We start from the raw sequence: 26,867 nt of genomic DNA, 5'->3' as shown, positions 1-26,867 counted from the left end.
GCACATTGTGGAGTGAGGTTCCCATGGTGGCAACATCAGGGGTGATGGGACTGGGTGATGTCCCCAAGGAGGGTGACAGCTGCCTGGATGGTGATGGCAACATCTGGAGTGATGTCCCCACAGACGGTGGTGATGGCAGCATCTGGGGTGATGACCCCAGTGAAGGGTTTGGCACTGGGGTGAGAGTCCCATGGAAGGTGGTGGCAATGGGGTGTTGTCTCCATGGAGGGTGACAGCCCTATGGAGAAGGGTGGTGGGATCTTCTGGAGTGATGGAGGGTGGTGGCATTGGGGTGACAGCCCCATGGAGGACGATGGGGTCCTACCAGGGACAGTGTCCCCATCTGGAACATCCCACTGTGGTGATGTCCCCATCCATGTCAGCGTTCTGATCCAGAGTGACATCCCACCAGGGGTGACATCCCAACCCATAAGAGTGACCTCCTGCAGAGGTCACATCCCCCCAAAGTGACATCCCATAAAGGTGACGTCCTGTGAAAGTGACATCCCATAGGGGTAACATCTCAACAGGGTGACCTTCTGTAGGGGTGGCATCTCATAGAGGTGGCAACCATTGACACCGTTAGGTAAATCCCACTGCAGTGACGTCCCGTATGCGCATGCGCCCATGGCTTCCCGCTCTCCGCCCCACTGCGCATGCGCCCCGCCCCACCATTAAGCCCCGCCCAATCACCCAATCAGCAATGTCCCCGTTTCACGTGTCCCCGCCCCTTTCAGGCCCCGCCCCCCGCGCCATGCGGAAGGGCTCCGGGGGGTCGCGCCGCTCCCGCGGGGCCGCGGGTTCGGGTCCCGCTCCGGGCGCGGTGCAGGTGGGGGTCCCGCGATCCGTTCTGGGGTTCCCCCCCCGTTCCCGGCGCTGCCTACGGCAGTTTCTACCCTTCGTTGCATTGGCGGCGGCCGTTGCCGTTCTGTACGCGGCGTGGCCCGGGGCGGAGCGGAGCGGCGACGGAGGAGGAGCGGTGAGAGGGAATCTAGATGGGGATGAATCCTAGGATGGATGGGAGGGGGTTGGAGGCACAGGGTCGGGGACATCAGACCCCTCGTGGTTCCCCCAGTATCCCCCATTCCCCCTCAACCTCATAGGGGGTCCCCAGACCGCAACCCCTACGCTCCCAGTCCCACTTCCGCTCCTCCATGGCACTCCCAACCCCATGGATGGCCCCAGGTACCCCAAAATCCCCAGGGTTCCACAGATCCCCTCCAAGGGCCTCAGACCCCTCCACCATGGCTCCTCAGCCTCCCCCACCCCGGGCACGGTCACCCTAAGTCCTCCTGGAGCCTCCATGCTGACTCCTAGGGACCCCAGACCCCTTATAACACCCCTAGACCTTCAAGGGCACCCCAACCCCTCCTGGAGCCCCCAGACCAACCCTCCCCCTCTAACCCCCCTCCCACCAGAGGGACCTCTGACCCCTTAAAACATCTCCAGACCTCTACCCCTCTAGGACCTGAACCCCATGGGAGGGCTCCCTAACCCCCACACACACATTGACACCCCCCCCCCCCCCCAATCCACTGCAGCCCCCCCGTGCCCGCCCTCTCCCCCCATCCGAAGAGCAGCTCCGGACCCTCCTGGGGGGGCTGTCCACCCCCCGCCTGTGGGACACCCTCCTGCGTCCCCTCCTGCGGGAACGGCCACCAGGCAGTGCTGGGAGCCACGCTGTGCGCCAGGTGGGTCCCCATGTCCCTTCCCCCCCCCTCTCAGTGTCACCTCCGTGTCCCCAACATCGTGACACCATCACCACGTCACCCATCTACATGTCCCCTCTGTCCCCATGTCACCCATCTCTGTGTCAACCCCGTCCCATGTCACCCCCTGTTGTTCCCATGTCACCCATCTCCTTGTCACCCCATTGTGTTGTCCCCATATCAATCCTCTCATGTCACCCATCTCCCTATCACCCTGTCCCCATGTCACCGTGTCCTCATGTCACCCATCCATGTCACTCTGTCCCCATGTCACCTGTCTACATGTCACCCCATCCCCATGTCACCCATGTCCATATCATCCCATTGTGTTGTCCCCATGTCACCCCATCTCCCTGTCACCCTGTCCCCATGTCACCTATCTCCATGCCACCCCCGTTGCGTTGTCCCCATGTCACCCATCTCCTTGTCACCCCGCTGTCCCCATGTCACCCTCAGCACATCACTGACCGACTGACAGTGCTGAAGGCCGGGTGGCACCTGGACCTCGACACCTTCCAAGCCCCCACCCCGCGGGGGATGGTGACCTTCTCCAACCTGGTGGCCACGCTGTCCCCCTCGGCCCCCCGCCGCCTGACGCTGGCGTGTCACTACGACACCAAAGTGTTGGTGTCACCCGGAGCTGCCTCTTTCATCGGGGCCACCGACTCGGCTGTGCCGTGTGCCATGCTGCTAGAGGTGGCAGCCGCCCTCGATGGATCCCTGAAGACCGCCAAGGAGGGGGTGGGTGGGTGCTGGGACCCCCCCCTCCTCCCTTCCCCCTATCTTGAGATGGATGAATCACCTCATGGGACACCCTGTGGTGGGATTCTTGGGTCCCTCCTGACAACCTCCTCTCACCCCGTGGACACCTGGACCCCCCCCCATGGGTCATCTGGGATCCTCAGTATTTCACTTGAGTCTCTCCTGACCCCCACCCCCCACCCCCAGGGACACCTGAGCCCCTCCATATGTTGCTTAGGCCACTTCTGACTCCCCTATGGACCCCTGGATCCCGCTATGGATCACTTGGGCTCTTCCTGATTCCTCCCAGGGACACCTGGACCCCCCTATGGGACACTTGGATGCCTTCTGACCCCCCCATGGACACATGGACTCCACCATGGGACATCCAGGACCCTCATAGGGTACCTGAGCCCTTCTGACCCCTTCCTGGGACACCTGGACCCCCTCATGGGACACCTGGGACTCTCCTAACCCCCTCCCCCAGTAGAACACCCGGACCTCCCCATATGTAACTTGGATCCCTCCCTCCAGAAACACTTGGCCACCCTGGATCACCCCCCATGGGAAACTTATGTACTCCCCATGAGGCACCTGGGTCCCTCCTAACCCACCCTCCGCCCCCCAGGGGACACCTGAACCCTACCATGGGACACCCGGACTCCTCATAGCCATTGATGTCCCCCTCCCCAGGATGCGGAGGTGACACTACAGCTGCTGTTCCTGGATGGAGAGGAGGCCTTTGAGGAGTGGAGTGCCACCGACTCTCTGTACGGCGCCCGGCACCTGGCGGCACGCATGGCGGCCACCCGGCACGGTGCCCACGGCACGCAGCTCACCGCCATGGTGAGCGTCCCCAGCACGGGTGGAGGGGTCATGATGATATGGTGACATCGTGGTGGCGTGGAGGTGACCCAACTGGGACGATCCCGTGGTGCCCAGAGGTGGTGGCTTCATGGTGACATGGTGGTGACCCAACTGGGATGATCCCATGGTGCCCAGAGGTGGTGGCTTCATGGTGACATGGTGGTGACCCAACTGGGACGATCCCGTGGTGCCCAGAGGTGGTGGCTTCATGGTGACATGGTGGTGACCCAACTGGGACGATCCCGTGGTGCCCAGAGGTGGTGGCTTCATGGTGACATGGTGGTGACCCAACTGGGATGATCCCATGGTGCCCAGAGGTGATGTCGTGTCCAGGATGGTTCTCCCACCACCATGATGACCCAATTGGGTCAGTCCTAGAGGACCTGAGGATGGTGTCCCCATGGCCCACACTGTTGTCCCCATGTCCCCAGAGCCTGCTGGTGCTACTGGACCTGCTGGGTGCACAAAACCCTGCCATCCACAGCCACTTCCCCCAGACCCACCACTGGTTCCTGCGCCTTGTGGCCATCGGTGCGTGTGGGGACATGAGGTCACCGTGGGGATGCCACGGGGATGTGGGGTGATGGTTTGAGATGGGGTGGGGTTGGGACAGGATTGGGGACAGGGAATGGATGTGATATGGGGACGTGGGAATGGGGACATGGGGTTGGAGATGGGGACAAGGGGGTGGGGACAAGAGGTGGGTGGGAGATGGGGTTTGGGACAGAGGGGACGAGGGGATGGGACAAGGACATGGAGGTGGTCACAAGGGTTGGGGCAGCGATGAGATGGAGTGGGATGGGGGACAAAGCTGGGACAAAGGGATTGGGATGGGACTGGGGACACAGGGATGGAGGTGTCACAGGGGGGCTCTGCCTGCTCCTGTCCTCTCTGTCACCCTCCATGTCCCCCACTGTGTGCAGAGAAGCGTCTGCGGCGCCTGGGGCTGCTCCACGCCTCCCCCCACGACCAACCCTTCTTCAGGCTCAGCCCGGCCCCGGGGCCGGTGGAGGATGACCACGTCCCCTTTCTGCAGCGTGGTAATGTCCCTATGTCCCCAAATCTCAGTGTCCACCTCTCTCCATATCCCCACATCCCCCCCATCCCCAAATCCCACATTGCCTTATCCCTAAATCTCCACGTCCCCATGTCTCCATGTCCCTGCGTTCCCAAATCCCCATAACTGCTCATCCCCACATCCCTCTATCCCCGAATCCCCATATCCTCATGTCCCCATGACCCTGTGTTCCCAGGGCTCCACGTCCCCATATCCCTCCTTCCCCAAATCCCCATACCCTCATGTCCCCACATCCCTTTGTCCCTAAATCCCCATATCCTTTGTCCCCATATCCCATGTCCCTGTGACCCCACATCCCCCCATCCCCATATCCCCGCATCTCTAAGCCTTCACCATCCCTCCGTTGCACGGAGATCACCCCGTGCTCTGCTGTCCCCCCGTGTCCCCAAAGGTGTCCCCGTGCTGCACCTCATCCCCCTGCCCTTCCCGTGGGTCTGGCACACGGCCAAGGACAACGAGGACAACCTGCACCCACCCACCGTGGAGGACCTCTGCAAGATCCTCACCGCCTTCGTGGCCGAGTTCCTGCAGCTCTGAGCCATCCATGTCACACATTGCCACCCGTGTGACACGGTGTCACCCATGCCACCCCCAGCCTGAGCCCACCGGGGTGGTGGGGCGACCCCTGGGTGTGCTGGGAACCACCAATAAAGTCTATGGGGCCTGGCTTTGTGTCCTGTGCTGTCACCCACCGTGGGGATATCTATGGGGACACCAACTGAGACATTGATGGGGACATCTATGCGGCCAACTGTGGGGACACTGGTGGGGACCAGTGATGGAGACACACATGGGGACACCTGGGGGACAACCACGGGAACACACACGAGGCCGAACAATGGTAACAGTGATGGAGACATTGATGGGGACATCCATAGGGACAACCCTGGACAAACCCATGGGGACACCTATGGGGACACTGGTAGGGACATCCATGGAAAAACCCATGGGGTCCACCCATGGGGACACCTATGGGAATGCTGATGGGGACAACAATGGAGGAACTTATAGCGACACCCCCAGTGACACCAATGGGGACCGCCAATGGAAAGGAGATGTCTACAGGGATACAAAGAATAGGCAACTGTGGACAATTAAGGCTGTGGAGCTTAACGAGCATCTCATTACATTGAATTTCTTTGGGAGAAAAGTGTCCTCGACCAAAGGGAGACCCAAAATGGAGTGAAAATGAACCATGGATGTACCTAAAAAAGCCCCAAACTGACCTATAAGGGACTTAAAATTGACCTAAAAGGGTCAAAGGGACCTAAAAGGGATCTAAAAAGGACAGAAAATGAACTTAGAAGGGACCTAAAAGGTCCTACAAGGAACCCAGAAGAGTCCAAAGCGGACATAAAATTGACCTTAAATAGACTGAAAAGGAACCCCCAAAAAGAGACCCAAATTTGATCCATAGTGGTCTTAAAATGACCCAAAAGTGACCTTAAGAGGACCCCAGAACACACCGATTAGGGGCCAAAAATTCCATTGTCTACATGGCAATCGTGGGTTGAAATTCCAGCACCGGATTTGCACGTGGAAAAAGATCATTCTCAAAAGAGGTGACTGAGTTGAGGACCACGGACCCATGGAGGTGACATTGTGTTGAGTACTACCACACAATTAAGATGACATTGTGTTGAGGACCACCAACTCACGGAGGTGACATCGTGTTGAGTTGAGGACCACTGGCCCAATGGAGGTGACATCATGTTGATCTTTTGTCATCATTCTCAATATATACATCACCAAAACTAAAAGCAGAGGGGAAAATAGGACCTTGAGCTGTGGCACGTGTTTCCAGCAGAGCAAAGAACATACATGCACACACACGCACATAAAAAAAAAAAAGGAAACAGTGGGATACGTTTCAACCATGTGGAGGAATTTTTACAATTTTAGGAAGAACGATCGCGGGAGGCTTCCTCCTGCCCCGAGGTAAATCTGATTTCCAAGAGTAAGAGATTTCTCAATTAACAGCTGTTACAGAGCCAACAGTCGTAGAATTAAAATACATCAAGTGTGGAAAAACCCATCAGGACCATTGAGTCCAACCCATGGAGCACCCCAAATTGGGAGGAACCCATCAGGGCCACCAGGTCCAACTCATGGAGCATCCCATGCTGAAGGAACCCAAAAAGCCCATTGAGTTCAACCCATGGAACATCCCAAAACGGGAGGAACCCATAAGGACCATTCAATCCAACTCATGGAGCATCCCATGCTGAAGGAATCCGTAAAGACCATAGAGTTGAGCTCATGGCACATCCCAAATTGGGAGAAACCCATAAGAATCATTGAATCCAACTCCTGGAACACCCCAAGTTGGGAGGGAACCCATCAGGACCATCATATCTCCAACAACAAAACTCCTCATTTCTACACCAGAAAATAACTCTGAGAAATATGCTAAAGTACTTAAAGTACTTTCATTTTTCTTTATTATTATTTTTTTAAAGATTAGTGCTCTTTTTTTTAAATTATTATTTTTTAATTTTCCACAGGGAACCCTGACTTCATGTCACTCCCTTTGCGAGCAGCATGTATCCCACACTCCCATGGCAATAAGTCACTCTTGGCGACACGCCGTTCCTCGGAGGCGTGAGCAGTTTGGTGAGGAAGTCTGAAGATCCTGAGAGTACGCCTTTGCTGCTGGTCTGTAACCAAAGGAAAAAAAAATAGTGCATTTCACTACGGACAAACCGAGTCCGAATCGAGTGATGCCGCTGCCTTGATACCAGAGGTGTATGCTATAAAAGAACCGGTAAAAAAATCTTGTAAATCACACACTCATCTTTAATATCATTGAAAGAAAATAGTTAAGAATGCGAGAACTGTTTACAGATTAAAAAAATATCTTTGAAACCATCTGATCTTAAAAATAGACAATAGTAGTGAGGCTTAAAATACAACCACTCGCATCGAAATGTTCCCAAAGCAGCACCACCGCCGCGGTGCGTCCTCTCGCGTCCCGTGGCCGTTAGGATAACGCGTCGGTCGTTAAAAATGTGGTGTGGGTTGGAGGAGTCACTTTGTCACACTCCGAGTCCGCGACAGCTTTGCCTTTGCTGGAGGATGCCGAGCAGTCCGAGTGCGAGCTCTCAGCAAGCTTCGAGGTGGAGCGCGCCATCGAGCCGCTCTGGCTCCCGTTGGTTTGTGAGCAGACGTTGCTGACTTTGGCCGCTTTGTTTTTGTGGTGGTTGTTGTACACTTTGTACTTCATCAGGAGGATGAAAATGAAGACGAGCACCGACGCCACGATGATGCCCCCGATAATGATGATCATGGTGCCCCCGAGGAACTGCGCGTGGAGGGACCGGCACTGCTTGTACTCCTCCTGGGTGGTGAACTGCACGCAGCCGATCACTCTGGTTGCGGTCAGAGACGTCAGTCCGTCGTCGTACACAGCCAGGACGCAGAGGTCGTACTCACGTCCTGCAACCAGATCAGTCAAGAAGAAGGATTTACTAGCAGCTGGGATCATCCTGGAAGAGAGAATACGTACAGTAAACATCCAAACGGGTCAAACCTTCGGATTCCTCTTCAGTCTACTCGGTGGAGCTGGATTGCCTTTAAGGTCCCCTCCAACCCGATCTTCTGGGATCCTGTGGTTCTGTGACCTCTAAGGTCCCTCCAACCCAACCACTGTAGGATCCCATCATTCTACGATCTTTAAGGACCCTTCCAACCCAACCATTGTAGGATCCTATGGTTTTATGACCTCTAAGATCCCCCCAACCCAACCACTGTATGATCTCATCATTCTATGATCATTAAGATCCCTCCTAACTCAACCATTGTAGGATTTTATGGCCCTATGGCCTTAAGGTCCCTCTAACCCAACCACTATAGGATCCTGCAGTTCTGTGATCTTTAGGAACTCTTCCAACCCAACCTTTTGAGTATTTCATGATTTTATGATGTTTAAAGATCCCTTCCAACCCAACCTGTGTAGGATCCTACAGTTCTGTGATCCTTCAAACCAACCATTGTGAAATTCCGTGGTTCTCTGATCGTTAAGGTCCCTCCCACCCCAACCACTATAGGATTCTATGAAAACACCCAAATCCACTGCAAGTCACAATGAATTCTAAGCATTGCTTCACACTAAAAAGGAGGAAAAAAGAAAAACAAATTTTTATACATCTTTCCCCCCAATTTTTCATGTGTTTAGACTGGAAAGAAAAAAGAGCAGCACCTTATTCTGAAGAACATCCACCAAATATGCACACAGCTGCACCTTTTCAGCCCAAGGCACCAAGTTTTGCCCATTACAGCAAAAAATAAAGGGAAAAAAATATGTCCATGTGCCATTCACAGGAGCACCAAAGGAGGAGAACACTGAAAATCTTTTCTGAGCTTGCTGGGCTCCATTCCAGCACTAAAACGACATTCTCGTGGGTGTTCTCCCCTAATTAATCCGCATTTCCCCAAATTTTAACTCCTAATTGAACATGGTGCAATTGTGATCTGCACAGAACATGGCCATGTGCTGTGTTTGAGGGATAATTAATTTGTAGGGTTTTTTTTTACTGCAGGAAAAGTGAGTTTGGAGAGAAATCTGTGCAGTGATTCATTTGTCACCCAATGGCATGAACAACTCCGAGCGTGTAGATAATGAGAAATTAAATCCAGCACTAACGAACAGGAAGACGTACAACATTTAGCAACTGCTGCAGAGGAGCGCAACAGGAATTCCATGACATTCAAGGCCCTAAAATATGTACTAACGATCAATTAACACAGAAGCAGCTAATGATCCAGTGTTATTTTGTAGCGGACAGTCATAAGAGATAGACAGGAGGACTCCATGGGGTTGGAAGGCTCTAAAGGTTGGAGGGCTTCATGGAGTTGGAGGACTCCACAGGGTTGGGGGGTTCTATAGCTTGGAGGACTCCAGGGGGTCGTAGGACTCCATGGGTTGGAGGACCTTATAGGTCAGAGGACTCCAGGTTGGATTTATTCCTCATCCCTAAAACTTTCTCGCTCATGCGATATCTATTTCCAACCAACCACCACAACGCTGCCTGAGGAACAAATCCCAAATCACACCCAAAATGGGCAAAACAGAAGATTTTTTGCTCATTTACCCCGAAGACACGTGAAGGACAAAGCTGAGATCACAGCTCCTAGGGAAAACTCCGGAAATTGCACCCGACCACGGCATGAAGTTGAAAAGTGCTTGAAAACCACACAACCGTCCCCAAAACTCAGAGCACAACAAGCAGAACAACGAACAAAATTAATCACTGGATAAGGAGCTCTAGGCAGGAAACCCCATCTAGGAGCACTCCATAGGGTTCCTATCTATAGGGCTCTGCCCATCTGCGGAAGGAGGAGTCGCTGCCACATCATTATGCAAAGCACCATTTTCCCAAAGTCTGCGTTGTTTGGGTGATTCAGCCACCACTGAGGGCTCATTTTTCATCATATTTTGTTGTGGTGGGGATGACTCAGCGGAGGGGTCGGGATGGAAATGTGACTAATTACCATAACGAGCTACGCGCGGCGTGCGTCGTATTACAGCTGTGGCAGACCCACGTGCAGCGTAACAGAAAAGATGAAAGTGGTTCTAAATCCACCACACAGCTCTTGATCAGAGACCAAATTGTTCTGTGAGCGTTCTGAAAATACAGAATTCCATCAGCTTTTTGAGTAATTTCAGACTAATTTTCAGCTGTGTGAGTAAGGAAAAGCACAAAGCCCCAATAAAGGTGGGGGGTGGGGATTCTTCGCTGTGTTCTTTGGGGAAAATAAAAGAGTGATTTTGGCCTATTTCAAAAACGTCACGGGAATATCTGCAAATGAGGGAGAACGGAGAACCCTCCGGGAAATGTGTGGTTCTGTATAATCTTCCGAATATTTATCTTATTTCATTAATGCTGAGACTGTGAAAAATTTGATTGTTTTTAGAGTTAGCCCTTTTCTTTGAGGTGCACTATTGGTTTGGGAGAGGAACCAATGGAAAAAAAGTTTGAGGAGGAAAAAAGTGTCACCTGAAAATGTCATGAATCCCACCGAAACCCAACAAACTGAGGTGTAAGTAAAGAACTAAGAAAGGAAATTTGTAGGGGGCTTCGTTTTTGGTTTTTTTTTTGATCCTCCATAGATGTCCACATTTTATCCCAAATGATGTTTTTTTTTATCCCAAAATAACTCAATTTCATCCCAAAATATCTATATTTAATCCCCAAACAACTCTGTTAACCTTAAATAATTATATTTTATTCCAAAACAACCACATTTTATCCCCAAATAACTATATTCTAAAATAACTATATTTTATCACAAGATTAAAAAAATACATTTCAAAATAACTGTATGTTATCCCCAAATAAGTACTTTAACCCCAAATAATTCTGCTATTCCAGTATATATTTTATCCCCAAATAACTTTGTTATCCCAATATAACTCTGTTTTATCCCCAAATAACTCTAGGTTGCACTTTTTCTTTGAAACCCTTTGTTTGCGTTTCACACTCAAATGACAACAAAACCCAACAGAAACCCCCCAAACCAACCAAAAAAACCCTAAAAATAACAACAGCCCCCAACACAGCAACAACCCAACAATGACACCCAGAACAACAACCCAATAATGACTCTCAAAAGAACAACCACCCAACAAGGACTCCCAGAACAACAACAACCCAACACAACAACCACTAAAAATCCCCCAACACAGCAACAACCCAACAATGACACCCAGAACAACAACCCAATAACGACTCTCAAAAGAACAACCCAACAAGGACTCCCAGAACAACAACCCAACACAACAACCACTAAAAATCCCCCAACACAGCAACAACCCAACAATGACACCCAGAACAACAACCCAATAACGACTCTCAAAAGAACAACCCAACAAGGACTCCCAGAACAACAACCCAACACAACAACCACTAAAAATCCCCCAACACAGCAACAACCCAACAATGACACCCAGAACAACAACCCAATAATGACTCTCAAAAGAACAACCACCCAACAAGGACTCCCAGAACAACAACCCAACACAACAACCACTAAAAATCCCCCAAAACAACAGCAACAACCAACAATGACACCCAGAACAACAACCCAATAACAACTCTCAAAAGAACAACAACCCAACAAGGACTCCCAGAACAACAACCCAACACAACAACCACTAAAAATCCCCCAACACAGCAACAACCCAACAATGACACCCAGAACAACAACCCAATAACGACTCTCAAAAGAACAACCCAACAAGGACTCCCAGAACAACAACAACCCAACACAACAACCACTAAAAATCCCCCAAAACAACAGCAACAACCAACAATGCTCCTCCTTCCCCCCCCAGATAATAACCCACAAACTCCCAGGCAACAACCACTGGAACAACACCCATCTGAGGATCAACAGTCCCCAAAATGACAACAAAAAAACCCACCCCAAAACCACAGCCAATGAAAGATATCGAAGCAATGACAAACAATGACCAAAAAATCCCCAAAATATCCCCAAAATTAAACCAACAAAGTGCACCAAAACTGACAAAACCTCCCAAAAAAGACACGAACGGAACAACTCAATGCAGAAACCTAATTTCTTTTTTCCCCATTTGGATTCCAATAAATAATAATTAATGACAATATTAGTAATGATTCATCATCAATAACCACAGGACAGCATTATGTGGTTGCAGTATTTCATTTCTGTTTTTCTGACCCAATTCTGTCTTTCTTTGACCCGATTCTGTCCTTTTGTTTTTTTTTGAACCAATTCTGTCCTTCGATTCTCTTTTTTGAGCCCATTCTGTCACCGAGCTCACTCCGTTCATTAGAGGGATTACAGCACTGAGATCCGAACATCCACAGAAGGAAAAAAAAAAACAACAGCAAAAAGACCATTTTAAGCATAAAACCCAGTTGCAAAAAATGTATATTTTCGCAGTGTTCCGTTCTAACATTGGAAATCAAATTTGTGGGACAGAAAATGTGGAACGATGACATTTTCACACAAAGCACTGAGGTGTTTTTGATGGAATCAGAGGGAGAAAATGGTTGCTTTTTTTTTTTTTTTGGGGGGGGGGAGAGATTTTATAAATATTTTGGGGAAGAAAATGTGAAATTCAACTTTCAGACACATTCTTGTTACGAGCACAGACTTTTCTCCACTGAACCAAATCTGGAGTTTTTCAGCATGAAATTCCCTAAAAAGCGTGGGAAGTGCTGTGACCACAGCAACGTAAGGGAAATAAACGACAGAAACAGACCCCAAATTCACCCATCGCTCAGATTTCCATCTTTTGTGTGGCTCCTACATTCCCAAGATTCCTCTTTTCCCTTTTTTCCCCACATTTGTTAATGAAAATATGGACTTTCCCCCCCATTTTTTTAGCTCAATGTGATGACTTCCTCATTTATTTGCCCAAAAGAAGGACATTTTCCCCAAATGTTTTTTGCTCAACTTATTTTTTTCCCTGAAGTGTTGACTCAAAACAGGGACTTACTTTCCTCACCTTTTTCTGCCCAAGAGAAGGACTTTTCCCAAAAACTTTTTGCTCAAAACAAGGACTTTCCCCAAAAAACTTTTACACAGAAGAAGGGCTTTGTTTTCCCCACAAGTTTTTTTCAAAACCGAAAGGACTGTTTTCTCCCCCATTTTTCTCACATCTCCCTGGATATTTCAAATTTCTCTGTAATTTCCCCACTCCCGCCTGAATATCTCAATTTTTCCTCTGATTTTTCTCAATTTTCTCCGAATATCTCCAATTTTCCAACATTTTTCCTCACTTCCACCTGAATATTTCACATTTTTTCTCTAATTTCTCACTCCCTCCTCAGTATTTCACTTCTTTTTTTGCTCCAATTCTTACTTCTCCCTGAATATCTCCATTTTCCTTTCATTTTTCTCACTCTCAGCTGACCAGCTCAAAATTTCCTCTGTTTTTCCTCCATTTTCTCTAAATATCTCCAACTTCCCCCTAATTTCCTTTGCTCTCAGTGGAACATTTCACACTTCCCTCTAATTTTCCACACTCCCACCCAAACTTTTCCCATTTCCCCCTCATCCCCTTCAGTACAGCCGTGGAGCGGGGTTACCTGTACACCAGGATCTCATCGGAGGAGCTGTTGTACTGGATCTGGAACATTCGGATCCCGGGGAGGTGCTGCTGGGACGGCCACTGGATGAGCGCGGAGGACGACGTTAACTCCCCCACCACCACTGCCTTCTCCTGAGGCCCTTTCGTCTCATTGGGAAAACTCGATTTGGCCGAGATGAGGATATCAGAAGGGCCGTTCTCCGCCTCCTTCTCACAGTTGGTGCTGTTGGCCAAGTTGGGGTACGGCGTCACCACCAGCTCCACCGGTGCTGTCGACTCTCCAGCCGCATTGGATGCAATGCAGGTGAACGTCCCCTTATCACCCAAAGAAGTCCCCACGATATCCAACGTCCCGTTTTCGTACGACGTTGTCCTGGAGGTGTTGGAAACCAATTTCCCATCGGGCGCGATCCAGCGGACGTAGGGGTCGGGGTCACCGACAGCTTTGCACTTCAAGGAGACGCTCTGCCCCTCGCTCACCGTCACTTTCGGGGTGCGGTGCGTGATCATGGGGGGCTCGCAGACGAATTCTTCCTCTTTGATGGACCAGAAGTACTTCCCCATCAGTTCTGGTGGCGAAGCACAGGTCTCCAAATCATCTTCCCTGGTGAGACGCCTCAACCACACCAACTCACAGTTACAGTGCAGAGGGTTCCCCCCGAAACTCAGCACCAGCGACGTCAGCGGTGATCCTTTGGATTTGGCGTAGACAGGAATTCTGGAGAAGAGCGGATCTGGAGGGATCTTCTTCAGCTTGTTGGAGGTCATGTCCAAGCGGGCCAACTTGTGCAAGTTGGAGAAGATCCCCTCTGGGACGAACTCGATGAGGTTGTGGTCCAAGCTGACCGTGTTGACGTTGGAGAGCTTGGCGATCGTTTCCCACGGGACGTTGACGAGATTGTTGTAGGACAGATCCAGGTCCTCGATGGTCTCGATGAAGTCATCCAGTGAACCCGGGGAGATGTAGCTCAGCTGGTTGTTGCTCAGAATCAAATGACGGAGGTTAATTAACCCTTTAAAGTGATCCTCATTGATGTAAGTCAGCCGGTTGCTGTCCAGGTGCAACGCGTGGAGGCCCTTAAGATCGAAGAAGGCATAAGGCATGATCTGACTGATGGTGTTCCTCGACAGCGTCAGGTGGATGAGGTTGGTCATGTTGGCAAAATCCTTCCGGCGCAGTGTGGTGATGAAGTTGTCCATCAGCCGCAGCTCTGCTGTCCTCCTGTCGATGCTGGGGGGCACGAAGAGGAGCCCCGTTTTGGTGCAGAGGATGGTGAAGGACGGGGAGAGGTTCTGACACATGCAGCGCTTGGGGCACAGCATGGCCTTCACCGCCGCGCTCACAACCAGCAGGCAGACGAGCAGCCTGTCCATCGTAGGAGAAGGGCAGACCTGGGGGGAGAGCAGCAGGAACTGCCGTTACGGGGCGGCATGGTGTGCTTCGTGTCACATCTACGGGACAATTCTGTAGGTGAGCATCGTCCTTTCAGATTTACGGTGTCGTTTTGTCTTTGTGGAGTTCTATCTACATTGTCATTGTTTCCTATTTACATCTGTGTTTACGCCACCATCTCCTAATTACGCCACCATTCACTTTGTATTTACATTGTCCTTTCCTATTTATGTCATCACTAACTTTGTATTTACGTCACTGCTTTCTATTTACATCACAGTTTTGTCTTTACTGTGTCGTATTCACATCATAATTTCCTATTTTCATCATCGTTTTCCATTTGCACCGCTGTTCATTCTGTATGTAGGTCACCATTGTGTATTCACATCATCAACTTATCTTTATTAGATTTATGTTGTATTTTCCTATTTACATCGTTATTTATTTCATATTTACACCATTATTTTCCCTTTATGTCATCATGTACTTCGCATTTACATTATTTTCTATTTATGTCATCATTTTCTATTTACATCATCGTTTCCTATTTAGGATTTTGTATATACATCATCATTTCGCATTCACGCCGCCATTTTGTACTTATATAATTATAATTATATATAATTTTGTGTTTATGTATGATGTCATTTTATATTTCCATCCCAATTTGCACTGACGTCAAAACTGATTTTGTATCTATGTCATGATTTTCTATTTGTGTCATCATTTTCTATTCACATCCTAATTAATGTTGTATTTACATCAGCACTTTGTGACATCATTTTGTATTTGCAGTGTAATTTTCCTTTTATGTCACAATTTTCAATTTGCATCAGAAATAGATGAAAAATGAAAAAGAAATGGGGAATAAGAAGGAATAAAAATGGGAAAGGCACTGAAAGGGAAAAGAGAAAGGAAAAAAATGGGGAAAGAAGGAACAAAAACAGGGGAAAGAAGGAAGGAAGGAAATGAAGGAAAAGAACAAAAAAAGAGGGAAAAAAGGGAAAAAGGGGGAAAAAAGGAGAAAGAAAAAGGGAGGAAAGGAAAAAAAGGGGAAATTATAAAATAAAATAAAAAAAAGCTGGGGGGACACAGTTTTTGGCACTGGTTTGTGTTCTGCTTCCACTATTTCTGCATTTCCCCCATCCCCAGCACTCGGTCACGCTCAGCGTTGGTGATTAACGGAGGCATAATTAACCAAAAATCAGAGCTCTGTGCAGTGCTGCAATTCCCCCGGTTGGCCATTAGCAGATATTAATGGAATTTTAATGGGTTAATGTCCACCAGAGCCGCACTTGGCCCATTCTGCTGTTAAAAAAAGGAATTAAGCATCGCTAACGTAGAGCTGAAATTAACGGTCCTGGAGCCCGCAATGAGCAAAGTGCCATTATCCCTAAAAATGCACCAAAAAAAAAAGGATAAAAATGAAAATAATAACAATCATAATTAATATCACAATGATGGGACCATGCACAGATCTGGAGCAGAAAGAAAACAATTTTACAACACCGCCCCCTTGCAATGGATGTCCTCTTGCTCCAAAGAAGTGCTCCAAATCACCCAGAAAATGTCAGAAGGCCCTAAAAAATGCTCAAAGTCCCCCCAGAAACCTCCAAAAACACTCAAAAAAGTGCTCTAAATCCCTCAGAAATTGCTCACAAATATTTTTTCCCATTCTACCCAAGTAATTCCACTATTTTTTTTCATTCTACCCCAAGAATTCAATTATTTTTCCCATTCTATCCCAAGAATCCCATTATTTTTTCCCAACCTACCAAAAGAATTCCGTTATTTTTCCCACTTCAAGAATTTTATCCTTTTTCTCCACTCTGCCTTAAGAACGGCCCTTCATTCCCACTCTCCAAAGATATTTTCTTTTGTTATTTCCTTATTTTTCACTTCCACCAGAGAACCCCTCAGCCAACAGTGCTTGGAGACAGGAGTATTTTTAGCAGCGAGAAGCATTCGCTGCTGAGTGTCTGCAGTCCTCGTCAGCGCCCGCTGAGTGCCGAGAACAAATGTTCGTATCCAAATATGTCAGGTTTTTTCTTTCTTTTTTTTTTCCTGTTTTGTGTGTGTGTTTTCCTTCCCCTTCACGTCTCCTTTTCCCTTCTTTCCTCTCTTCCCCCTCCCCTTCCTTCCTTTTCCCCTTTCTCTCCTTCCCCTTCCTATTTCCCTCTCTCATTCTACCCCTTCTTCTCCTTCCCCTCCCTTACTCCTTTCCCCTTCCCTTCCCCTTCTCCTCCTTCTCTTCTCCTTCCGCTTTCTATTCCCTTTCCTCTCCCTTTCCTATCTTCCATTTCCCTTCCTTTCTCCTTCCATTCGCACTCCCATTTCCTTCATCTTTCCACTCCCTCTCTCTTCCCGTTTCCCCTTCCCTTCTCCTTTCTTTTCCCATTCCTTTCCTTCCTCTTCATTTCTTCTTCCTGTTTCCCTCCTCCATTCCCTTTCCTTTCCCCTTCCCTCCTCCTTCCTCTCTCTTTTCCCTTTCCCCTTCCCTCCTCCTTTCCTCTTACCCTTTCCCCTTCCCTTCCCCTCTTCCCCTTCCTTCCCTTTCCACTTTTCCTTTGGCTTCCCCTCTCTTCTCCCCATTCCCCTTCTTTACCCCTTCCCCTCCCCCTTTTCCTTCCCCTTCCTTCCTTTTCCTTCTCCCCTCACTCCCCCTTTCCATTTCTCAACATGCTCTATTTATTTCCTCTCTCAGTGCGAGGTCAGCCCTGTGCCTCAGTACAACACACGCCATTAGCAGTTAGCGAGCTAATTAAGCCGTTAATCCAAACATCTGCACCCACCATGGAACCGCCTCCAGGAAATCTCCCAGTTGCTCTCAAGCAGATCCATCTAAACGCAGCAGATAGAAACCACCAGCACGGTGCACGGCCTCAAAGCCCCAGAAATACATTTTCTGGCACAAAATCAAATTTTCTTGCATGACATCGCTTTTTTCCCTGCATGACGGCGCTTTTTTTTGTGTGTGTGGCATCGTGACCCAACAAGCTCAGCTCCAAAGAAACCCAACTTAAGCTGCACGCAACAATCAGCAGCACCAAAAGAATCTGTTTCAATAAACAGTCAACATCACCAAAAAATCCACGGTGAGCTGGATCCAATGGTCAAAGCCACCAAGGTATTCAACTGAATCCACACCCACCAGTCGACACCACCAAACAGACCCACCTTAAGATGGACCCAATGGTCAACACCACCAAGAAACCCAACTTAATCCACACCCAACAGTCAACACCACCAAACAGACCCAACTTAAGTTGGATCCAGTGGTCAAGATCACCAAGAAACCCAAATTATATCCATACCCAATAGTCAATACTACCAAAGAAAAACCATGACAAAACAACTTAAGATGGACCCAATAGTCAACATGACCAAAAAAATGAAGTCGAGTTGGATTCCATGGTCAACACCACCAAGAAATCCAACTTAACCCACATCCAATGGCCAATGCCACCAAAGCAGAATACATTTGCCATAAAGAAATAATTCAAGTGGGTTTCTCCTGATGGTTCATAATTTCTAGGAAGAAGAGATGGAGGATGATAGGAAATCCCAAAACTCCAGGTTTTAGAATGGTTTGGGGTTCGTCCTGGTGATTCGTAATGAACCCAAGGCTCCACAGAGAGCCTCGTTAGAGGGCAGCCCAATTAAAAAGCACAAAAATTGTCATCACTGCTGCCCACCCTGATGAGCTGCTCCGTAATTAAAGCCACACATTAAAATATCGTCTGCCACTGTTCCGTCTGGAATGGAGATATGAGGGCACTGCTATCGCCCTGCTCTCAAGACAAAAGAATTAGTTAATCATCTTGTGAATTAGAGATCGCTTTAATTACAGCTGGTGTGTCCTCATTATCCTCCTACCACACCAAGACGTCCTTAGTTACGCTTTCTGTTCTTTATATTCTTCATCTTTTTTGTTCGCCTTTTTTTGTTCATAATCCTTTTTGTTCTTAATCCTTTTGTTCTTAATCCTATTGTTCTTAATCTTTTTGTTCTTACTCTTTCCCATTTTTCAAATCTTTCTCATTCCTTCCATTCCTTTCCCATTTTCTCTATTTCTTTCCCCTTTTCTCAATTCCTTTCCCATCCTTCCCATTCCTTTCCCATCCTTCCTATTCTCTCAATTTCTTTTCCATTCTTTCCACTCCTTTGCATTCTTCCCAACCTTTCACATTCCTTCCACATTTCCCATTCTCTCCAATCTATTATTCCCAGTCTTTCCAACCCATTCCCATTCTTTCCTATTCTCTCTATTCCTTCTCCATTCTTACTTATCTTTTCCACTATTTCCATCTTTCCCATTCTCTCCAATCTTTCCCACTCCTTCCAGTCCTTTTCCACTCCCTCAATCCCTTTCATATTCTTTCAGTCCTTTCCCACTCTTTCCATTCCTTTCCCACTCTTTCCATTCCTTTCCCACTCTCTCCAATCCTTTCCTGTTTCTTCTATTCTTTCCTCTCCTTCCCCTTCTCTCCATTTCTTTCCCATTCCCCCCAATCTTTCCCATGCTTTTAATCATTTCCCACTCATTCCAATCCCATTCTCTCCAATCTTTCCCACTTTTTACCACTCTTCCCAGATCTTTTTTTTCCCCAATCACTTCCCATTATATTCTCACTCCTTTTTCTCACCCTCCCCCCCCTTTATTATCTCATTTTCTCTATTCTTTTTATCCTTATTTCCTCCCCTGAGAAGTAAAGTCCAGCCTGCAGCACAAGGAGCTATGTTCCTTCCCAATCCCTCTTTGCTCCCAGGACAGCTCAGGGCACCATAAAACAGAACAGTTCCCAACCCCCTCCCTCATCTATCGTGATATCACAGAAACGCATCACCAAATCCCATCCCTCAGCCATCACAACACAGAACCGTACCAGTATGTGCAGGAATTGGACAAAAATCGCACAACCTGCATGGAATCTGCATTATTTTTAGGGCAAAAGAGCCCCGTGTCACGTCCCAGCACTTCTTCAGGGCTCACCCTCCTCTTCTCGCTGATGCCATAATTTAGTTCTGAGGAACAACAGGTTAAAAATAAAATCACTCTGCAAAGAGAAAGTGTGTAAGAGGGCAAACAGAGCAGTGACGCCACTCGCTGAGGGCAGAGGGTGAGGCTGAATATGGGCACCCTGTCATCATCCTGTTTGCAGGAGCATCCAGGTCACACCCCCAGCAGCATCTGCAGGGCAGACAGGTCGCAATTCGTGGCGGTAATTAGCACGCTGCCAATAACGAGGGTGAGACCTCGAGCGAGGGAAGGATGGCGGAGCAGAAATCACCGAGGTGCTCATTAAGGGCGATTTGGGGTCATCCAGTGCCGCTTCGAGTGGGAAGAGGCGGAGAGAGGTCAGGGATCACCCATGGAAGCCGTAATGAATCCCTACGAGGAAAATCCCTCCTTCCTCCCCAACAGCGCGTGGCCACCAGGGACTGCCAAACCTCTGATCCTCTCAGGAAGTGCAAATTTACCAAAAAAAGACAATTCAAGAACCACTTGAGCTCTTGACCCACAGCCCGTCCCCATCCACCACTCCCACTCAAAGTATCAGGGAGCTATTGAGGTCAGAAAAGACCCCCAAGGTCGTTAAGTCCAACAGCTGAGCCCTCATCACCATCCTCATTGACCCATCACCACCGCTGTTCATTCATAAAATTGTGGAATGATTGAGGTTGGAGGAGACCTCCAGGGTCATAGAGTTGACCCATCACCACCGTGTCCATTTGTAATGTGGAATTATGGAACCACTGAAGCCTGGAAAAGATCTCTGAGATCATTGGGTCCAACTGTTGACCCACCCACATCACCATCCATTCATGAAATCATGGAAGCATGGAACGGAATTGTAGATTCATTCATAAAATCATGGAATGACTGAAGTTGGAGAAGACCTCCAAGGTCATTGAGTCCAACCACTCACCACTATGTCCATTCATGACATCGAGGAATTATGAAATCATTGAGGTTGAAAAAGTTTTCTGAGATCCCCAAGTCCAACCATTGACCCTTCACAACATGTCTATCCATAAAATCATGGAAGCGTGGAATGGAATCCTAGATTCATTCAAAAAACAATGGAATGATTGAGGTTGGAGAAGACATCTAAGGTCACCAAGTTCAACCACTGCACCATCCCCACCGTGTCCATTTGTGACATCATGGAATTATGGAACCATTGAGGTTGGAAAAGACCTTTGAGATCATCAGGTCCAACCACCGACTCGCCAACACCGTGTCCATTCATAAAATCATGGAATGATGGAATCACTGGGGATGCAAACGACCTTTGAGATCATCAAGTCCAACGGTTGACCCATCACCTCTATGTCCACTCAAGGAATCATTAAGGTTGGAGAAGACCTCGAGGGTCACCGGGGGACCCAAGACCTAGCACAACCCCACCACAACCTCAGCAAACCGCAGAACAATTAGTACGGCACTTTGTTGGGTCAGTGGTTGGACTTTGGGATCTTGGAGGACTTCTCCAGCCTCAATGATTCCATCATTCCATGGTGTTATGAATGGACACAGCGGTGATGGATCAGTGGTTGATCGAGGTTGGAGAAGACTCACTCACTCATTGTGCCATGGTTTTATGAATGAATCGATGATTCTGCGATTTCACTCTATGATTCCACAATTTTATGAATGGGCGGTGGTGGGGGTGGGTCAACAGTTGGACGTGTTGATCTCAGAGAACTCCTCCAGCCTCAACGATCCCATAATTAAATGATTTTATGAATGAACACAGTGGCGATGGGGCAATGGTTGGACTTTATGCTCTCAGAGTTCTTCTCCTACCAAAGCAATTCCCCAACCCTACAGTTATCCTCACACCGCACACCCCAATCCCTCCTGGGATCCCCCAGCCCGACATCCCACTGCTCTGGGAGTGGAAGTGGGGGCAGTGGGCAGTTGAGGTGCATCACACTCACACTCTGTGCCACCATCAATTGCCTGAAATGAACCAATTCTGCAGATACGAAGCACGGACTAAAAGGACGACCCAAGTTCTCACGCAGAGCTTTTTGTCTCCCACAGCCCCGTGGTTCTCCTGGGAGCTGAGCTAAGATAATTACCAAGAAGAGCACTCCACACAACAGTGTCATAATCCAAAGCCGTTACATCGGCGCCGAGGGCTCAGCGCTCCTTACAGCTCCGGTGGATTATTTCCCGATGCATTTAATCCCCGCGTCCAACGGCGCTGTAATCGGGATGAGCCACCTCCGCTCATCCCACCCGACATCGTCCGCGTGGAGGGATTTGTTCTCCTTTCGCTCTCCCTCAGAGCTGATGCTGATTTGTCAGAGCCACAAAGCGGTGGCATTAAAAAGATCCCCAAATATCAGCGATCGATGCCATATCCGCACTTTTCCAGTGATGGTTTTCCATGCCCCCCCCCCCCCCCCAACTTTTTTCCCACATAGAGAACCACCAGCTCCAATCGTCTTCATATAATACACACATTTTTTGAGGTCACCACAGAACACCCACATTTTGGGGTCTCAATGTCATGCCCACAGATTTGGGGTCTCCATAGGACACCCACAGTTTTGGGGTCTCAATACAACACCCACTCTTTTGGGGGTCTCCATATAATGTCCACTATCTTTGGGTCTCAATATAATGCCCACAGTTTTGGGGGTCTCCATATAATGCTCACAGTTTCTGGGGTCCCCATATAAATGTGACAGTGCAATAAGAGACACTGCAGCTCAGTACAAGGTGAGATATTGTGATACGAGGGATATCCCCATATAATAATGCCCTCAAAACCACCAGCTCATATCTAATAAAACCCCAAAGTCCTCAACCCTCATATAATTACAACCCAAGTTCACCAGACCCTATACATAACACCACCAGCTCATGTAATAACACCCCAAAAATCACAGCTCATAAACCCCAAATTGCCCTGCCCCCATATAATAACAACACCCCAAAGCTACCAGCTCATATAACAATGCACTGAAGTCACCCCAAAGCCACCAGGCCCTATATAATAACACCCCCCCCCAAGGTCATATCTCATATGCAATAATGTCCCCAAAACATTGCCCCATGTAATAACAATACCCCAAAGTCACCAGCCCCTATATAATAATGCCCCCAAATCGACCCTACCCTACGTAATAACAACACCCCAGTCCCTGCCCCATATAGAATAATGACCCTAAATTACAGCTCATATAATAACACTCCAAAGTCACCAGCCCCCATATAATAATGTTCCCCAAATCACTGGCCCCTATATATTAGTGCCCCCAAATATGCCACCCCATAGATAACAATGCTCAGAAATCAAAGCACCATATGTAATAATGCCCTAATATCCCCACCCCATATGTAATAATGCCCTAGAATCGCCACCCCATATGTGATAACACTCAGAAACCACTGTCCCCTATATAATAACGTCCCCTAAATCACCAGTCCCTCTGTAATAACACCCCCGAAGTCACCAGCCTCTCTACAATAACTTCCCCAATATCTCTGCCCCATATAGAACTGCACCCCAAAATCCCCACCCCATAGACAACTCTCCCCCCAAAATCACTGCCCCACAGACAACCCCCCTAAAATCTCCACCCCATATTGAAAAGCACCCCAAAATCACCACATTTTCTCCCAACCCCCAAAACTGCCCATTTTGGGGATGATTTCCTTATAATTCTCACGATCTTAAGTCGCCCATTTGGGGATTTTTTTTCCCCCCAAACCCCACAAGTGCCCATTTGTAGAACATCTCCCATCCCCCCCTCCCCCCCAATCCTTCTGACCCCCAAACCGCTCACTTTTTGGGACTTCCCCCCCAGATCTCCACTGCTCATTTTTTCTGTTTCCCCCCCAGAACCCCCAGGACCCCAAACTTCCAATTTTTGGCCTCTTTTTTTCCCCCTAAACCGCCCATTTTTGGGATCTCCCCCTCTGCAGCTGCAGCGCTGCCGGCGGATCCCCCCCCCCCCGCCTTCTCCCCGCACCGGGAGCACCGCTGACAATGACACTGCAATTTATCAACTGTGGGGCAGGGGAAACCACAAGGTGAAAAATTAATCGGAAATAATTAAAAAGAATTAAAAATATCCCCCAATTAAGAGGCTTAGAGCCACGGAAGGGAAAGAGAGAAGGATTAAAAATATTAAAAAAAAAAAGATGACAGTAAGCCGTTGGGAGAATAACACCCCCCCCCCCCCCCTCCCCTCCACACACACACACCTTCATCCCCACAGAAAACGACACGGTGAGAAATGAATTAAAAATAATTAAAAGGATTTTAAAATGATCACTGATTAAAAGACTGAAAGGCACGAAAGGGAAAGAATTAAAAATAGTAAAAAAATAATAATAAAGAAATCATCAGGATAGATCCATCCCCCCCTCCCCAAGCCTTCATCCCCACCATCATCCTCATCGGTGGAACAGCGCCTTCATCCCTTCGCCCTCATCTTCATCGTTGGCCCCATTCGTTATGGCCGTTCTCATCTTCACCATCTTCATTAACCCTATCCCCTCTCTCCTCCTCCTCATCTTCATCGCCATCCTTCTAGCCCTCACCATCTTTCTTAATTAACCCTGTCCTCATCCTCGTCCTCCTCATCACCCCCGCCCCCCTCATCCTCATTTCCATTTCTGTCTTAATTAACCCTATCCTCACCCTCTTCCTCCCTCCCATCTTCATCCCCATCCTCATCTTCATCCCCATCTTAATTAACCCCATCCTCACCCTCTTCCTCATCTTCATCCCCACCTTCCTCATCATCTTCATCCCCACCTTCCTCATCATCTTCATCCCCATCCCCACCCTCCTCATCCTCAACTTTGAGCCCACCCTCATCTTCTCACCCCCATCTTAATTAACCCCATCCTCACACTCTTCCTCCCTCCCATCTTAATTAACCCCACTCACACCTTCTTCCTCATCTTCACCCCCACCTTCCTCACCTTCATCCCTATCCTCCTCATCTTCACCTTCATCCCCATATGCATTAACCCCACCCTCTTCTCCATCTTCATCCCCATCCTCTTTATCCTCAACCTTCATCCCCCTCTTAATTAACCCCATCCCTCTCCCTTCCCTTCATCCCCATCCTCCTCATCCTCACCTTTGTGCCCACCCCCATCCTAATTAACCCCATCCTCTCCCTCTTCCTCCCCATCTTCATCCTCCCCATCAGCAGCAGCTTCACCCCCACCCCGCTCCTCCTCCTCCTCACCTTCATCCCCACCCTCTTCACCGCAGCCCTCCTCCTCCTCGTTACCGTTCTCATCTTAATTAATTCCAATTAACCCTGCCCTGCTCAACCCCCTCACCATCACAATCTTCATTCCCAGCCCCCACTTTTCATCTCTTCCCTTCATCTTCATCCCCACGCCCCCCATCTTCCTCCTGCTCATCCCTTCATCATCGTCCCTGCCATCAAAATCTTCATCCCCACCCTCATCATCCAAATCTTCTCCTCCATTAACCCCAATTAACCCCTCTCTCTTCATCCTCCCCCCACCACCATAACCTTCATCCCCACTCCCCCCACCCTCCTCCTGCTCCCCCTTCACCTTCATCCCTTCCCCATCTTCACCATCAAAATCGTCATCCCCATCCTCATCATCTTCATCTTAATTAACCCTAATCAACCCCTCCCTCCTCACCCCCACCGTCACAACCTTCATCCCCACCCCCCCACCCTCCATCTCTTCATCTTCATCTTCATCTCCATCTCCACCTTCCCGTCGCCATCCCCACCCCCACCATCACAATCTTCATCCCCACCCTCCCCTCATTAGCACCTTCGTCCTAATTAACCCCATCACCAGCAGCCCCCGTCCCCACACACCCCCCCTTTCCCACGAGCATCCCTTCACCCCCCCTTCCCCCCCCTCTCACCTGCCGCCCCTACCCCCGGGGCTCGCCCCGCTCCGTCCCTCCTCCGCCGCCGCCTCCACCCATCGCTCCGCACCGCTCCGATCCCTCCGGACCCCCCCCCGGACCCCCCCGGTACCGCCGGAGCGGAGCGGAGCGCTCCGCGATGCCGCAGCGCCGCGCCCGCACCGGGAGGCGGGGCCAGGCCGAGGCCACGCCCACCGCTCTATCAAACCACGCCCACTTCCCACGCCTACAACGCTGTTGCGGGTATGAGGGTGTGGCCTAATATTGACCCCGCCCGCTTCTCAGCATGCACCATGGGTGGTTGCAGTGGGGGGCGTGGTCTCGCATAGACCACACCCACAAACCCAGCAACATCCGTGCGTTTGGGGAGGGGGCGTGGCCTCGTTACGACCCCGCCCACACCAGCTATCGGTCGAGTGGATGATGAGGCGTGGTTTCGTAATGGCTCCGCCCCTCAAAAGCTCTTGTGGGCGTGGCGTTACCTTGGCACCGCCCACATCACAATTACAGGGGAATGACCCCAATGAGGTGCGGCTGGTGCCGTTAATTGGTGGGTTTTTGCCTTAATGGCATGACAGATTATCCCTTGATTAGGAGGGATTATAGTTTGATAAGAAGGGGTTATGCTCTTAATTATAAGATTTCCCCTTAATTACAAGTGTTTTTCCCCATTAATGGGATCACTCTTCAATTATAAGGATTTTTTCTCACTATTAATGGGGTTCACCCCTTAATTATAAGGATTTTTCCCCATTAATTGGATTACCCCTCAATTTTGGGTCTATTTTCCTCCATTAATGGGATTACCTTTTAATTAACATGTTTTTTTTCCCCCTAAATTGGGTTTAACCCTTAATTTTGGGGCAATTTCCCCCTATTAATGGGATTATTCCTTAATTAAGAGTGATTTTTTCCCCCTTACATTGGGATTACCCACTAATTATATGGGTTTCCCCAAATGAACAAGGTTACTTCCCTTAATTACAAGATGTTTCTTTCACCTATGAATGATTACCCCTTAATTATGACTTCTTCATTGGGTTTGATGTTTTTGCCTTGTTTCCTTTGTTAATTAATTAAAGAAGGGAAAGCTGTGCACTACAGA

The 26,867-nt window shown here is 48.9% G+C and overlaps 2 protein-coding genes across 5 annotated transcripts; one reads left to right on the top strand and one right to left on the bottom strand.

Annotated features, from left to right (window-relative positions):
• Window positions 1-751: 751 nt before the first annotated feature.
• QPCTL (glutaminyl-peptide cyclotransferase like) lies at window positions 752-5,331 on the top strand. The gene is made up of 7 exons (XM_065731169.1): window positions 752-979; window positions 1,542-1,691; window positions 2,166-2,450; window positions 3,144-3,296; window positions 3,749-3,848; window positions 4,241-4,357; window positions 4,787-5,331. Exons 1-7 carry the CDS (start codon window positions 755-757, stop codon window positions 4,930-4,932), a joined length of 1,176 nt encoding a protein of 391 aa, XP_065587241.1. The 5' UTR covers window positions 752-754; the 3' UTR covers window positions 4,933-5,331.
• A 1,533-nt stretch (window positions 5,332-6,864) lies between these two features.
• On the bottom strand, window positions 6,865-25,827 carry LOC136045358 (leucine-rich repeat and fibronectin type III domain-containing protein 1-like protein). 4 transcript variants are annotated; one of them, XM_065731165.1, is made up of 4 exons: window positions 25,760-25,773; window positions 16,207-16,260; window positions 13,473-14,866; window positions 6,865-7,880 (listed from the first exon to the last, which is right to left on the bottom strand). In XM_065731165.1, the coding sequence occupies exons 3-4, from the start codon at window positions 14,846-14,848 to the stop codon at window positions 7,376-7,378; spliced, it is 1,881 nt and encodes a 626-aa protein (XP_065587237.1). In that variant the 5' UTR covers window positions 14,849-14,866; window positions 16,207-16,260; window positions 25,760-25,773; the 3' UTR covers window positions 6,865-7,375. The 4 variants fall into 4 exon arrangements, with proteins under 4 accessions (XP_065587237.1, XP_065587238.1, XP_065587236.1 ...); XM_065731166.1 differs by lacking the exon at window positions 16,207-16,260 and having other exon boundaries at window positions 25,760-25,827; XM_065731164.1 differs by lacking the exons at window positions 16,207-16,260; window positions 25,760-25,773 and adding an exon at window positions 24,278-24,467.
• Window positions 25,828-26,867: the final 1,040 nt, after the last annotated feature.

Source organism: Cyrtonyx montezumae, unplaced genomic scaffold (genome assembly GCF_038088225.1).
Source record: "Cyrtonyx montezumae isolate F1298 unplaced genomic scaffold, pur_monq_1.0 scaffold_130, whole genome shotgun sequence".
In the NCBI taxonomy this organism is placed as follows: Eukaryota; Metazoa; Chordata; class Aves; order Galliformes; family Odontophoridae; genus Cyrtonyx; species Cyrtonyx montezumae.
Note: the sequence above shows the minus strand (reverse complement) of the source record. Positions and strands in the feature narration are given on the sequence as shown.